Genomic DNA, 15,718 nt, shown 5'->3' on the forward strand with positions numbered 1-15,718 from the left:
GACAATTATTTCCTAATTACAATACAATATAAACGTTTCCTGGCCTACCAGCTTTAGCTACGCCATGTTGTAAATGCCTTAAATCATCTAATCATCTAAAATTACCTCTTGCGGGTCCTAACACAATGCATCTTTGATAGCTCTAATTCTCCAAAGTATCTAGTCTTATTTGCAAGGCCATCATTTGAAACTTATTTCTAGTTCTAATTCTCTCTCAACAGTTGTCCTTCCTATTCCGCGGCATTTCTAAGTCAGCATTTCTTATCTCCAGGTTGCATAGAGATGCACAGTGCGTGAGCCTTCTGTCAGGCTTTGAGAACTCCCTACAAATCCATTTCCCGCCATCACCAATCTGCACTTTCAGGGAGGGTTCGTGACTTGCCTCCCTTCTCTGCCCATTTGGGAAGGAAGAAGAAGGGAGGGAGGGGGAGGGTAAAGAAAGGGGGTAGAGAGGGAGGGAATCGTGGCGGGGAGCTGCTGTACCTGCCCGGCGAGGCTGTGGGGAGCTGCTGTACCTGCCCGGCCGGGCTGTGGGGATCCGCTGTCCCGGCCCCTGTGGGGAGCCGCTGTCCCGGCCGGGCTGTGGGGAGCCGCTGTCCCGGCCGGGCTGTGGGGAGCCGCTGTCCCGGCCCGGCGGGCCGTGGGACGCTCCGGGAGGGCCGGTGCCCGGCGGGCCGTGGGACGCCCGGGCAGGGCCGGTGTCCGGCGGGCCGTGGGACGCTCCGGCAGGGCCGGTGCCCGGCGGGCCGTGGGACGCTCCGGCAGGGCCGGTGCCCGGCGGGCCGTGGGACGCTCCGGCAGGGCCGGTGCCCGGCGGGCCGTGGGACGCTCCGGCAGGGCCGGTGCCCGGCGGGCCGTGGGACGCTCCGGCAGGGCCGGTGCCCGGCGGGCCGTGGGACGCTCCGGCAGGGCCGGTGCCCGGCGGGCCGTGGGACGCTCCGGCAGGGCCGGTGCCCGGCGGGCCGTGGGACGCTCCGGCAGGGCCGGTGCCCGGCGGGCCGTGGGACGCCCCGGCAGGGCCGGTGCCTGGCGGCGCGGCCCGGCCCCGCGGCGGCGGAGCGCAGCCCTGTTGCTGGCGGCGCGGTGCGGGAAGTTTGGCGGGCGGCGCCTCCGCCGCCTCCCTCCCCCGGCACCGCCCGCTCCGGGCGCGGGGAGCTGGCCACAGAGGGAGGTGCTGAAGGCACGGAGGAAGCCGGAGGACGCGGACATCTTCGCTCCCCCGAATTCCCTCCCTGCCTCCTGCAGCCATCTTGCACCAGCGGGGCCGAGGGAGGGTTGGGCTGCGGGGAGCGGAGGGGAGAGGGTGAAGAGTTGCGGAGAGCCAGAGGCGGCCATGGGAGATCCCGGCCGGGGCGTCTGCTGAGACTGCAGCGGCTGTCATCAGCATCATGGTGAAAAGGAAAAGCTCCGAGGGCCAGGAGCAGGAGAGTGGCCGTGGCATCCCTCTGCCCATCCAGACCTTCCTATGGAGGCAGACCAGGTAAGAGCAGGCACTTGGGATGCACCTGCAACAGGGCAGTGGAAGTGCGGAGGGGCTGCGGGCCAGCTGCTGCCCGGAGGCACGGAGGATGCAGTTGTTACTGCAGCTGCAATGTGAAGCAGTGAAAAAAAAATTTTTTTTTGTGGTTGTTGTTTTTTTTTTTTTTACTCAGTATAGAGCAATTTGTGTGTATCTGGTGTGGGAGGAGGTCTCAAGGCAGCTTAACCTAGTGGAAGTCCCAGGTAGCTTCTTGATTTGACTTTAAACCATCCATGTCTGTTTCTCTATGCACCTTTCCCTTCCTCCCTGTCCCGTGCTCCCCTTCCCCTCCATCCCCCATCTTTTAAAAGAACTCAGTGTGCTCTTGTAGCAGAAGCAGCATCCATCAGTGCTGCGCCAGACCTGCAGCTTTGCTTCTGTCTGTATTTGCAGCTGTCCTGGCAGTGTAATCTGTGCTTTGAGAGGCCGGCATGCAAGCAGATATGTCCAAGTGTCACCTTATTTCACGGGACTGGAGAGTGAGGGACTCGCAGAATGTATGGCTGGTGCTTTATGTTCCTTCTGAATCCTGTCAGTCTCCTGTCCTAGCAGGATTCCAAATCGAAAACATTGTGGGGGCAGTGGGGAAGGTTGGAAGATTTGAAGGTTGTGGCTCTAATTTAAGGCCTCAGTCGCAAAATCCCCTTTTACCACAGCCAGTGTCCTTCAAAATAAAAATAAAAAAACCAAGCCTGCAATAAGGTGACCTGATTAATTTTTTTTAATATTTACTCTGATCTCATTCTGGAGGAGAGTGATAGAGGGTGAGTGTTCTCGACATGCAGCATACAGGCCTGCACTTCACCATGAGCCTTCCACATCAGCAGCTGTGCAGAAAAAAAATATTTAATACAGAGCTGGCAAGTTGATCTCTGGCTTAAAATAGAGGCAAGGCAAAGTTCAGTAATATTTAACAAATTTTAAAGAGGATATGTTGAAAATCTTTCACTGAGGTAAAATGGCTGAAAATTGTCTGATGGAAGATTTTATCCCTGGGAATGTGTGGGCTGAATTAAATACCTCTTGACATATCAGGGTGGGTACTTTTTCTTCTGGAAAAGATAACAGCATTTATCAGATGTCATCAACAGGTATCTATCATAGTTTTTGCTTATGTCTTCCTTTGCAATGAGTTTCTCAGCCTTTTGATAGGTTTCTGACATGAGAGGAATCCTAAAAATAACTAAGAAAAATACATGTTGATGTACTGGGTCTCTAATGCTGCTTCTCCTTTCTTTCAGTGCATTTTTAAGACCTAAACTGGGGAAGCAATATGAAGCTTCCTGTGTGGTACGTACATCTGTCTCTTTTTCAATGCATGCTAGTAACTGACTTGTCATGCAGATCAATCTGACCATAGTGGCTGATCAGTTCCACAAGTGGATTCAGTCCATTCAGCTTCATTTTGTACTCCTATCACATGAAGGATTTGAAATTTTTCCCATGTAGAGAATCTGTGTATCATGTCCATCTTTAGACAAAACAAAAATAATTTATTTGGATATTAGTAATAAGTAATTCATTAGTAATGCTGTAGTAATGAAATAAATAATGACATGGGCAAACCGAGCTATGACAGTCTGGGTCTAACCTTGCAGTTCACCCTGTGTGGATGTGCTTTTGCATGAGATTGATCCAGTTTCAGTTTGCAATTCCTGATGGTTTTTCAAGCTTATAATATGGAAAATCTAAACAATATTAACAGACTTTGAACAATACTTTTACCATTGCGCAACATAGGAAACATTTATACTGAAAATTAGAGGGAGCGTATCTTATCAGAATTACTAAGACGAGGCTGTTATGCAGATACAAATAACTCTGATTTCTAAATGTACTTCAAATAAAGCCTCAAGTTACTGCCAAAAAGGAGGGAAAAGGGAAGACATGAAGCAAGTTCAAATAAGATGGGCATCTAGAGAATTTCAGAATTCCTTGAATGGTTGCTGGTCTTTGGATTACTTAAAGTACATTAGTCAGTCGCAGCCAAACTTGACAGAGTGGAAAAATTTGGTCTGGACGTGTATCTTAATAGTTTAAAGTTCTTAGGCCGCTCTGCAGCAATTTTCTGACTTCCTTCTTACAAGGCATTATGCTGGAGAGGCTGTATCTGTTGCTGAGTCATTTTCTTCTAAGAAATCCATAAATTTTTCAGAGTTTTTGCTAGATACCAGATAGAGATAGAGGATTGCTGGCTTAGTGTGTTGGTGAGTAAAATGTTCAGTTCTAGCATATGCAGCAGTGATGACTGGTTAATGCCTACTGACAGTATCTGGTTGTTGAGAGGCTGGAAAATGGAACTTGCTTGTCCTTTACCAGGAGCTGTGCCTTGGGGCACCTCTAACCTGGGGGCTGTGGCTTCATCTGTGGGTAGAGGGGCAGAGCTTCCTTCTCTGTGAGGTGCCTCTCTGCCTGTAACTCCTTTTGCTTCCTGCTGGGCTGTTGGCATCAGGTCCCTGAGGCTAATTGCAAAGCACCTTTCTTCTGGGAGCACATACTGGAATTTACTAAGTGTGAAAAACAAACTACACCCTAAAAACCCTCTAAACTGCGAGACAACCTAAATCACATGCTTCAGCCAGGAGAAAGGGAGCTCTGAAAACAGGCATTTCATAAACATCCAATAAATTTCCACCTCTTGGATGAAGAACCTGATTATTCTCCAGTTCTTAACATAATCATTAAATTATGGTAGAAACTGCTCAAAGGTGGAACTTAGCTTTGAGGAATTTTTGGGTAACAGGCTGAATTGACACATTCGCTGCCTTATGCTTCAGCTGTTTCCTCCTCCTACTGGTGTCCCCTTTCTGTATTATCCAGTGGGGCAGCAGAGTGCTGCATGCATGGGTGAGACAGGGTTTCTGGAACTTGACAGGTACTTGACTTGTCTTCTGAAACCTCCTGCTGACTATCTAATACCCCTGTATTCACTATTCTGCCTAAAAATATTGTGCACATGTTGCATGATCTATCCTTTTGTAATTCTCTGGCCAGAATTGTTGTAGACATTTCTATGGGCTGTCAACTGTCTGGCAGTGCATATGACACAACACTGTGCAGCATTCTATTGTTTTTCTTGCCTCTAAACTTGCTGCAGTGGAGTTTGCTGCCTATTGTGCCTTGAGGAAGCAGATGTTGGAGTCTGAGATTCATTGAGTGCAGCATCTGGTCTGCAAGAGCATATTGCACTGTTTATTTGGGGTCTGCTATATACCATAATACTTGAGGAAAAAAACCTGGCCCTTTCATTGCATGGTTCTCTTTACCTGAACCATGAATAGTAGTCTTTAAGCTGAAGATAAATACCCTCCCCCATAGGTTATCTTACAACATCTAAATGTTTGTGCCTCAGTATGGGTTTAATGTTCTTCCTCCTCCCCATTCTGAAGTTGTTCTGCCCTGACACGAGGCCATCCCTGATGTGCCTGAGTCAAAGCTGTGAATGACCTCACAGGAAAGCATGTGAGTGCTGTACAAAGCCAATGCATTTTTTGGGTGATGGTAAGGAACTCAAAGATATGCTTAAATTCTTCTGCTCTGGTTTGCATTGGCCGTGGAAGAACTCAAATGTTTTCTGGAGGATCTTCTGCTCTGGTTTGCGTTGGCCGTGGAAGAACTCAAATGTTTTCTGGATGATCCTGAAAATTCAGTTTCCCTCTCTTCTAGGCTTTTTTTTTTTTTGTGGGTTTTTTTTTCCCTTGTTTTTGAAAATGTACTTACATGTTTTGTTATTGTGGATAACTATAGGATAGCTATGGAACAAAGTTCAGAAAGAGGTCACCTTTATTTTACCCAGCCAATGGGCATGGTTGCAGAAATGTGAATTTCTGTGAGTAAAGTGTTTGGCATCTGTGTTTCATTACTTCTGAATGTTTATTCACAATATTTATATTATTGCTATATTTAGTAAACAATGGAGTCTTACCATCTCTTGTGCTATGAACTCCTAGCTTCCCAGATCTCTCCAGGAACTCTTCCTTGCTAGGTGGACCTGCCCTAGATTGACAGCACTTTCTGCCTGTCTCTTTCCAGTCAGTCTGAAGTGACTTCAGCAGTGGTCTCAGCTTTCCTCCATGATGCAGGCTGAGCTTTGGAAGGACAGGGCATTAAGGTCCCCACCAAGGACACAAGCTGAGTTCAAGAAGCACTAAGCATTTCTCTGTGTTTCTGCCATGGTTCTTGTGTGCCTGGACTGGGTAATCCTGTAGGGATACTCCTGGCACTCCTGAGACGATGTAACAGGAGATACTGAGCTTCCCAAGGTAGCCTCTGGGCACCCTCTGTCACCCCCTGGCTGACCTCTTCCTGCCTTATGCAATTCACTGCAGGTACAGCTTCCCTGGGCTTAGAGCAAGGGAAGTTCAAGTGAAGCTGTTTAGGAAGCCGTGACAAAGCCCAGGCAGAATGCTGCTGAAATGGGAACAGATAGCCTGAAGGTGCCTAGACAAGACGGACAGGACAGAGCAGACAGTGACCCACAGGCTGATCCTGGTCACAAGGTATTTGGCAGTGCCTTTGGCTCTTGGTGGAGATGAAGGTAAAAGGAGAACAGCAGCAGTGGGAAGGCAGCCAGACAAGGCTGGCCACCATTCCCTGTGAAAACAGCTGTCACCACCAGGCTAAAAGGAAAAATGCTTGTGTAAGTGGTCCTGAGGGAGCTGAACACACACACAGCCTGCTGAAAGGGACTGTTTCTCCAGCCAAGGCACTAACTTCCCTCACTATCCCCTTGGCAGATGTTCTTCATCTGCCTTTGGTGCGTGTGGGGTGTTGCAGGCTTCAACAAGCCTGCTGTAAGTAGGTGTTTCCTTAGCCAAGCTGCAGCCCTGAGCCCTGAGGCTGTGGCTCTGGATGTACCCAGAGCATGACAGTATCTGTCTTCTGACTCACTCACAGGAAGCTTTTTCAGACATTCTCATTCAGCCTTCTTATTTGAGCATGGAACTCTGAGCTGTAGCAGCAGTTCTTAGTTCATGCAAGGTAAAAATTAGGTCTTCTGCCCCTGTAGCAGGTCCTGAAAGAGAAGAGCCATAGCACACTGAAAAGGAGGCTCAGGAGCAACACAGGACCTTGCACCTTGAGTGTCTGGTATAGACAAAAGCTGCACCTTTATGGAGAACTCCAGGCAAATTCCACAGGAAGGCTTGTCCAAAGAACTGCGTGTTCCTGTTGGACATCCAGTGCTTTCCATACAGCAGCTTTTGTGTTTGCATTTTTTCTGGCAACATATGGTACTTCTGTCTCAGATGCTTGTGATCACATCAGCTATTCCAGAAGCTAATCTTTCATTGCAGTACAGAAATACTTAGCTTTCTACTCAGGCCTGGAAAGAACAGAAGAATCTGGTGGCTAACCACATAGGGAAATCTTCACAAGGGCTCAGCAGCCCAAAATGTCTTGATAAATACAAGCCTAATCTAAAGATAAAATTGCAAACTCCTTAGCTGCCTGTTGAGTTTCTGAAGCATGCTGACAGTGGGACAGAGCTTGCAGAAGGCAACTGCTGGGGAACTTTCTACCTGATGCCATTGAAGTACCCAGGAATGAGACCTTGACTAGAAAGCCAGGGAGCAACAAGGTGTCTTCTGTCACACTTCAGAATAGGGTTGGTGTTTTTATTTCTCCCCTTGCCCTGCAAACTGAACAGCTTTGTCAACTCTACTAAAGTGTGAGCTTATGGTTTGGCTTCTGTGCTGGAAGTGAGATCATTCAATTCCGTAAGCCTTGGTCAGCACGGGTGCTTGGCAGTCCTTTCAGTGAGCTAATCCAGCTCACTAATATGAGTAGGAACTGCTTACCTCTGTTCTGACCTTCCTTTTGGCTTGTGTAGGGGCTTGGCTTGGCTGAATGAAGGATTCATTGAGCCCCAGAGCCAACGGAAGGGTGGAAATAGGAGTGTTTGGCTGGACCGATGGCTAAGGAGTGGTCCCTGTCCTCTTTTGATAAAAATAAATAAAACCTCATGTTTTTCATTGGCTATTTCAATTTTTGTGGTATTTGTAACTATGCACCTGTTGTTCTGCTGCTGTGTGCCCTTATTTTGTTATGTAATAATCCATTTACTGGGATATTTACTCTAAACCTCTGTTGCCTTTATACTAATTCACTCTCTGTCCTCTGTGAATCCTGACTGGAACAGAGTAATCAGGCCTTACAATGGGTGCTTTGCTCCATGTTTGGGCTTCCAGAGCATCGGTATCCCTTCATTTTGCCCCCATTCCTGAACTGATAGGATTGAATGGCAGGAGATTTTCCTTTCAGATGCTGTGACCCCTAGCAGATCACTGTAAGGGAGACTTGAAACCTCAATTCTCTGGTAGGCAGGTTATCCATTCCAGGTGCTAAGAAACACATATTGCTGATAACATGGTCCATGGCACATTATTTTTTACTAATCCTCAGGAAGACAGTGTTTTTTCCATGTATTACAGCAAATGCCCTCCAATTTCAGCCATTTTTGGTCCACAAGGAAACTGCATTATGTTTTCTGACTGCATTCTGGTGTTTCTAGTAGGTGAGCAGTGTGGCCTTCTGCACACCGATATTTGTTGGCAGCTCTGATGGTTATTGTCAATATTTCAGGATTCAGTCTGTTGGCACAGTCTTAGTTCTCTCTAATGGATAGATCTGAGTTTCTGTGCCTCTGAGCAGGACTGGATGCTATAAACTACAATGGTGTGGCACTGAGCTTGCACCAGGACACCCAGCCTCTTGCTAGAGGAGCTCATGTCTGCCCACACCAGCAAACAGGGTCACAAAAACTGAGAGAACAAATGTGCCCAGCTGCTGGCATAGGCAGGAGGGTGCCTGTTACCACAGGTTAGCAGCTTGTTAGCTGTGCTTGGGAGTGGTTGCTCATTCAGGAAGCGCATGTTTTGACATACTTGTTTTGCTCTTCTTCTTTGTAACTAAGTCTGTTCTTATTAACGCCGCCTCAATTTCACAGGGAAAAAAAGTTGCTATGACTAGTGTTGCAGGATAAGCTTTGTGAATCTGGAGTGAGGGCCTTTGAAGCGTCTTTTTGGGCAACAGTTACTTGTTTGCCCAGAGCTTGGTAAAATTGGTGAAACTGCAGCAAAGATGTAGCCAGGAGGTTAAGCTGGTTTATGGTTATTGTCATTTTCTTTGCTGTAGGTACTTCAGTGAAGGAATATAACTGCACTTGTGACCTCTAATGAGATCTTTATATCTGATCACAGCAACAATTTATTGAAACAGTTGGGGCAGCTAACAATAAGGAGCTTCCTTAGGGATTTCAGTGGCAGATAGCCTTATTTTGTGTTGCTTCAGGTGGAAATAATGAACTTGCTGCAGTCATCAGCTCTGTAAGTGTTCACAAAACCATTACATCATAGCTCGACAAAAAAAATTTTGTACACTGATTATTTTTTGTGACAGGGTGTGAAAACATTTCCTAAGGCCGATATACCTTTAGTGGTTTGCCCTTTATGCTACAATAAACTGAAAGAGAATGTGTGTTAAAGAATATCCAGCACTCAGCTCCACAAATACAGGCTTTCCTAGCTCTTGTGACTTCCAACAGGATTACTGGCTTTGCCCAGCACAGCTGCAAGTCTGGCTTGATGTCAGCACTGACTAATAGACAGGTGATACTTAACTTCAATTCTCTTATATTGCAGAAAATATATTGTGTGGTTCATTAATTTCTTAATCAAGTATGTCCATATGTGTGGTGAGCTTTACAGACTGTATTTTTCAGGACAAATATTTTAAAATTTACTTCAGTTATACAATTAGAAATTTTAAAAAGAGGATGTTCATGTACTCGGAGGAATGAAACCGACACACTGTCTTTTTTTTCCTTTGTTCTTACTTTTAGTCTTTTGAAAGAGTTTTAGTCGAAAACAAGCTGCATGGCCTTTCTCCAGCTCTCTCGGAAGCCATCCAGAGCATTTCTCGCTGGGAACTTGTCCAAGCTGCACTCCCTCACGTGCTGCACTGCACTGCAACGCTGCTCTCCAACCGGAACAAGCTAGGTCAGTGCTCGTGTGAGCTTGTTTGCCATTATTGAAGCTATCAGTAAAAATGGGACAGATTGCTTCTCAGGGTGCCAACAATTTACAAATCCTTAGAATACTAATTAGTTTATTCTGGGGGTTGCCTTTCTTGACTTGCCTTTCTTAATCTGGGGGTTGTCTTTCTCATTTATGGGAGGGTAACCTGTGAAATCTTCCCCAGTGAAGTTAGTGGTCTGATGAGCTAAAGAGTCAGAGTAGTTCAATAACATTTTGCAAGTTATTTCCCAGCAATAGTAGAACTTACTTGATTTAGCACCCAGTGAGCATGGATTCCTTGAAGGAATATATATTTCTTTCAGGGCATGCTGCAGTGGTCAGTTGCAGATGGTACTTTTAATATCTTCAGTTTTGGGGGATTTTTCTTCATATTTTTCTTTTTATTTAGACCAATGCACGTGACTCTTAGCGGATAGCCAATTAGACAACAGAGAGGCAGATCCAAATCCAACTTACTTTACTTACTTTTGTACTGGTTTCAGCAGGAATTTGCTTCCTGAAACATGCCAGTAGGGAACACTAACAAGACACAGATTAAGCACCTTGCAGTGCTCACTGACATTTTGTGTTATTCAACAAGTCAAACAGACAACACTGTTGAGTTAGTTTCTTTTGGGACCACTCTATGTCCATGCTGCTGTTCTTGCCCTGCAGCTGACATTGCAGAGTCTGATCTCCAAATGCTGGGAAATAAATGGAGACTTCTGATTTAGGAGGTTTCAAATATAATGAGACAGAATGTTGGTGCTTTTCATTGTAGAATTTTAATTTTCAAATGCTTATCTGTGAGTTGGATGTCCAGCCTCCAGTGCAACTCTGAACAGTATCATTAATGGAAGCCCTGTGAAATAATGTGATGGATTTTTCCATGCAGGACATCAGGATAAGCTTGGAGTAGCTGAAACAAAGCTGCTTCACACTCTTCACTGGATGCTGCTGGAAGCTCCTCAGGACTGCAGCAATGACCGATTTGGAGGAGACAGAGGCTCCAGCTGGGGAGGGAGCAGTAGTGCCTTTATCCACCAGGCTGAAAACCAAGGATCACCAGGCCATCCCCGGCCCAGCGCTGGGACTGATGAAGAGGAGAATAACAGAAGGAAGTTCTTCCAGAATTCCATGGCCACAGTAGAGCTGTTTGTGTTCCTCTTTGCTCCCCTCGTCCACAGGATTAGAGTAAGTGGTGCAGTGATGGGGTTCTTGTGTGGAGACAGCTCTCTGAGCAGGAAAGGAATGGTTCTGCCTTTGTACTTGTTATTTAATTCAGCTCACAGTGCACACTGGGGTAACTGCTGGAAGAATACGGCTGCCATTGGGAAGAAATTCTTCCATGCCATGAACAGTCACTACAGCATCAGGCAGGCACAAAGACAAAAAAATACAAAGTAAACCATTCTTAGCCTTTGGCAACGGCAAAGATCTGTGGCCTCTGTGAAGTCTCTGGGATCCTGAAAGCTGCAGGAAGGATTATGAGCTTTAACTTGCTCCAGTGATTCTCAACCATTGCTAAGAAAAACCTTGCTGGACTTTCAGGGATTCCATGATGGGGCTGCCACTGGGTTGATGCTAATTACCAGGACAGTGTTATAAACATGGCAGTAGCAAAGGCAATGGAGCATTCCTTTGTTCTGAAGTGTGCAGCAGGCTGCAGGCCTCCTGTCTACTGGGGTTCCTCTGTTAATTTTATCCTGTGTGCATCAGCTTTGCAGAGTGACGTGATGAAAAGACATTTTCTTCATGCTCTGACTCCTGCCTCTGGGAGGCTGCCATTTAGCCTTTATGTTTCCAGCTAGGTTTTGAAAAAGAGTAGGTCCTTGAAAAAAGGACTATAAAGTAATGAATTGATGGGGCTGTCTGTCCTAATCCTGCATTCTATGCTGCAACAGTTGAAGAAGGTAGGAAGGAACAGGAGATAAAGGATAATCTTTTGATTAAAGCAGGTAAAAGCAAGACTGGAGAACTAGATTCTTTCTCTACTCCTGCTACTGAGTTCCTGTGCAGTAATGTTTAATTTATTTAGCCCAGATTTTTCGTACTTGTTTACTAGTTGTCTGTAGGCTACTGGGACAGGACAGGAAGAAACACTGAATTCTTCCCAGCACTACACACAAAAATGCAGGCTGCCATTTGAATAAATGGAATGAAACTGGGGTTAGACCTTGGCTATTAGAGATTGGAATTCCAATCTTTTATATAAATCTTTCTGGCATGTTCTGTTCAATATGGGGTTAATAACAGTACCTCAAGTTTACCTTGAAAATCTGAGATCTCTGGAATACTGTGGTGATGAACATCGAAAAGCCAATTAAAATATGCACATTTCTGTCATCAAAACAAAGTGCAGGAAAGGACTTAAAATGAGACATGTAAATGGTACATAAAGTGTTATGTTGTCCTCTCTGTCTTCTAAGTCTCAGGGGAAGAGCACTACCTGCTCAGATAGCCAAAGTAATACATGGGCTCAAGGAAGATGACACATGTTTGCATAGACAGACCTAAACTATTGAATTCCTAACTTCTGGGAGGATTTGTGTCTTGAGCAAAATGTTTTTAAATCAGGCTTTGGGGGCTGCATGTAATTCTTTAACTGTAGGAAGAAGTGTTGGCACGTCACCACAAGCTGGCAGTGCCAAGTGAAAATGCAGTGTCACTGCTAGCAGGGTCTGAAAGTTTTGCATGTTGCTGTTAGTAGAAACAGGAATTAAAACTAAATTTAAGCCAAGCTTGTGAGTTGATTATGATGAGAGAGCACTAACAGAGGGTAGGGAATAGAAGGGCTGGGGAGCTACAAGCAGTGGGTTCCTGCCATTCCTTTAGCTCTGTCTGCATCATCCATTCCAGTGCCAAGGCATCTGGGGCTGTCTCAATAGGAGAGTGCTGTGCACCTGTGATTGTACCACCAAAACTGCTGTTACCATGTTTGTTTGCCACATGGGGGTAGCTGGGGCTGTACTGACATCTGTGTCTCCTAATGTAGATCTGACATGAGGTCAAGTTAAGTGCATAGCTGCACCTTGATCCTACTAAGATTTATTTGTGTACTAATTGATATGATTTCAGCTGCTTGCCTGTGTAAAACAGTGATAGCATAGGTGGAGTAGTACCAGTGTCTCTGTATTGACAGAGTTCAGGTGCTAGCCATGCTAATGGTAACACAATAATGTGTACCATGACTTCATAGTTATCTGTTACATGTTACCTCAATTTCTAAGTAATGCTTTAATATTTAGGATTCTTTTGGGGAAGAAGTTCAAGTCTTAGAGTGTAAATCCCAAAGCTGAGCTTGAATACTAAACATAAAGTGGTTACGTATAATTAAAAGGAATACTTTGTGACAGGAATGGCCTTTTATATTACGCCTTAATGTCCAGGGAAAAACAGTGTTCATTGATTAGGATATAAACTTCACTTGAAAAAAGCCTTTGTATATTGTTGTACTGACATTTCCCTGTGATTTTTTTTTTGCTAGCCATAATTTACCTGTATAGAGCCTGCTGAGCATTGTCAGTAGCCCTTGTATTAGCATATACTGACTGGACAACTGCACATGGTATCCCTTATTTCTTGTAGGAAATGACAGGCTTTGCAGACTGGAAACAAAGTTCTGTTTTTCTCTTCAGGAGTCTGACCTGACGTTCCGGTTGGCTAGTGGCCTTGTCATTTGGCAGCCAATGTGGGAACATAGGCAGCCTGAAGTTTCTGCCTTCAATGCTCTTGTAAAACCCATCAGGAACATCATTACAGGTCTGTGACTTTGCTGTGGGGGTGGAGCTCCTGAGATCTGGGAAACCTTTCCCTTTGTTTGCCTGATGCTGCCTTTCCATTCTCTATATGAAGGAATATGTTGATCTGCAGGAACTGGTCAAACCTTAGAGCAGTTTAAGGTTGTTTCCCCTCAGAGTCAACTGAAATTTGCATAATAATTAAATAGGAGAAGGGAGAGCCATCACAAATACGGAATTTGTAACTTTTCAGTGGAGTTATCATTTCTGTCAGCTTCATATAATTTCTGTTAGTCTTATCTTCCTTAGTTGCTGAGAAGGGTGAAGACAATATCTCACAGCAGGCTGACATGAGTGAGGAAATCTTTCCCAAACTGGCACTGGACAAAAATGAACAGTGAGGAGCACAGAGGTGGTCCTACTATTTAAAATTTGGTCTCCAGCATGTTATGAAATTAGAAAAGGTAATTTCAAGAGAGTCCAGTGAAGGCCTAGATTGTAAAGTCACTTTTGGATACTGGAAGGGGTTGCTTATCCTTTGTGCTTCAGCCATAGTGAGGTTGGAGTTGGGTGCTTAGGCTTCCAAGGCTTTGGCTTCCAAATCTTTTTGTCTGGCCTAGTGCTAAAAAAATATTTTTACTGTTATGTTTTAGACAAAAGTTTTTTTATAATTCCTGCAAAGTGATGAATTGAAAGTGAGCAGGGTATACTGCTGTACCATTGCTTATAGCTCTCAAAGGCACGGTACTCTAATTTTTACCATAGTGAAAATGTAATTCACTAGATTAGATTTTTTCTGGTAAGTGGTCATTTTGGATGTCATATTTTGTTATGAAGACTCTGTAGACCTACTGGGACAGTCCAGAAATAAAAGGGTTCAGGCCTTCCAAATGATTTAAAACAGTCTTTTACATCTTGCTCTCTGTCCCTCTGCTTCAACTTCTAGAATTAAAATACAGTATTTCAGACCTGGAACTAACAAGGGAAATTAGTACTAAGTTTTCTTTGACTATTGGATTTTTTTTTCTATAGGTCTATGTGGGGTCAGAAAATGCCTAAAAATAGTTTCAGAAGTAAAGTCTGGAAGGAAAGTGCTCCGTTATGCTTTGAAAGTTTTTTCAGCAGGACAGAAATGCTAATTGGAATGAGGTCTTTTATGTCTAGAAAGATGCTGCTATCTTAGCATTTTCTCAAACTGGGAAAAAATAAAATCAAATTTACTTAAATTTTCCTTCAAACAACAAATTAAAAAAAGTAATGAAGAAGCTTTGCAGTATTTGTTTTGCAGTCAGTCTGGTTCAAAGTCATATCTGCACAGCTTTCAGCAGGATTTCAAGATTTGTCATCCTAGTCTGTGTGATACCCTTGGTCTGCTACAGAATTACTATTCAAACTTTGTGTTACAGGCATATATTTCCTGTGCTGAAGGCATTTGGCAGATTGGAAATCACAGTACACTTTGAGTGATGTAACCTAGAAGAGGATCTGAATATATGTAATATATATGTAATATATATGTATATATACACATATATAAATATGTAGATATGTAAAATATATGTAAAAATAGGATGCAGAACTCCAAAATAAAAGGCACTGCTCTGCACAGGAAAACACAATTGATGGCAAATGAATTCAGGATGAAATTTATGGAAAGAATTTTAAAAACTAACCCAGTCCTATTTTCTTTTTATGGCTATGACTAGTGCCTAGGAAGTTTGCAGCAGATAGATGGCTGGTTTTGTTTTCTGGTTTATGCTTTTATTATAATACTTTATAATAGGTGCATTGTACTGTAGGAGGCATTTCCTGAAATGTCCTGCTTTGACTTCTTTCCTCAGCCAAGAGAAGTTCTCCCACCAATAATCAGAGTGTCACTTGTGAATCCCCTAATCTGGACAGTGGACATACTGAGGTAAATTCTGTGGTAAGATGTGACAAGCTTGAATAAGGTGCTGAGGGAGGGGGGAATAAATATTGAAAGAGAACTTGGAGTTACCACCCTAAAGTATTTTATCCCCAGAAATTAGTTATTCACAGCTGAGGCTCTCAACTTTGTTGTGGTGGAACCAAAGGGTGTGGGGTATGACTATCTGGATCTCCTTGGCTTTATCCTGTCTTATAGGATGGGAGCCTGCTCTTGTATATGGCAAGAGGGTTGGAGCCTGATTTTGAGGTCCTTTCTGTCCCAAATTATTCTCCTGGACAAGAGAGCTGTACAATGTACAATATACCCTTTGCCTGTACAATGCCTTGTATTGAGAAGTCCCAGTTTTGATCAGTTTTTCCTTGATATTATGGTGTAAGCAACTGTCATGTCTAAGCTCAAATTGCAGTTATAAGACTAAAATGGGAGAGATGAAGATGTTTTATTATTTATCTCTTATATTTATGCTTTAAGATTTAAATATGTTTTGAATATTTTCTTTTTTGCAACTATCCAA

General features: G+C 44.3%; 1 protein-coding gene across 13 annotated transcripts in view; it reads left to right on the forward strand.

Annotated features, from left to right (window-relative positions):
- The first annotated feature begins 1,123 nt into the window (after window positions 1–1,123).
- Window positions 1,124–15,718, forward strand: part of UNC80 (unc-80 homolog, NALCN channel complex subunit) — a 122,470-nt gene continuing 107,875 nt past the window's right edge. For 8 of the 13 annotated variants that reach the window (XM_030277990.4, XM_030277995.4, XM_030277991.4 and 5 more), the window contains exons 1-6: window positions 1,124–1,480; window positions 2,761–2,809; window positions 9,360–9,516; window positions 10,430–10,728; window positions 13,173–13,296; window positions 15,116–15,189. In XM_030277990.4, coding sequence (XP_030133850.3) covers window positions 1,389–1,480; window positions 2,761–2,809; window positions 9,360–9,516; window positions 10,430–10,728; window positions 13,173–13,296; window positions 15,116–15,189 — 795 coding nt within the window. In that variant the 5' untranslated portion in view covers window positions 1,124–1,388. The remainder of the gene's footprint in view (window positions 1,481–2,760; window positions 2,810–9,359; window positions 9,517–10,429; window positions 10,729–13,172; window positions 13,297–15,115; window positions 15,190–15,718) is intronic. The other 5 variants (XM_030277999.4, XM_030278000.4, XM_030277997.4 and 2 more) reach the window with 1 other exon arrangement.

Source organism: Taeniopygia guttata, chromosome 7 (genome assembly GCF_048771995.1).
Source record: "Taeniopygia guttata chromosome 7, bTaeGut7.mat, whole genome shotgun sequence".
Classification (NCBI taxonomy): Eukaryota; Metazoa; Chordata; class Aves; order Passeriformes; family Estrildidae; genus Taeniopygia; species Taeniopygia guttata.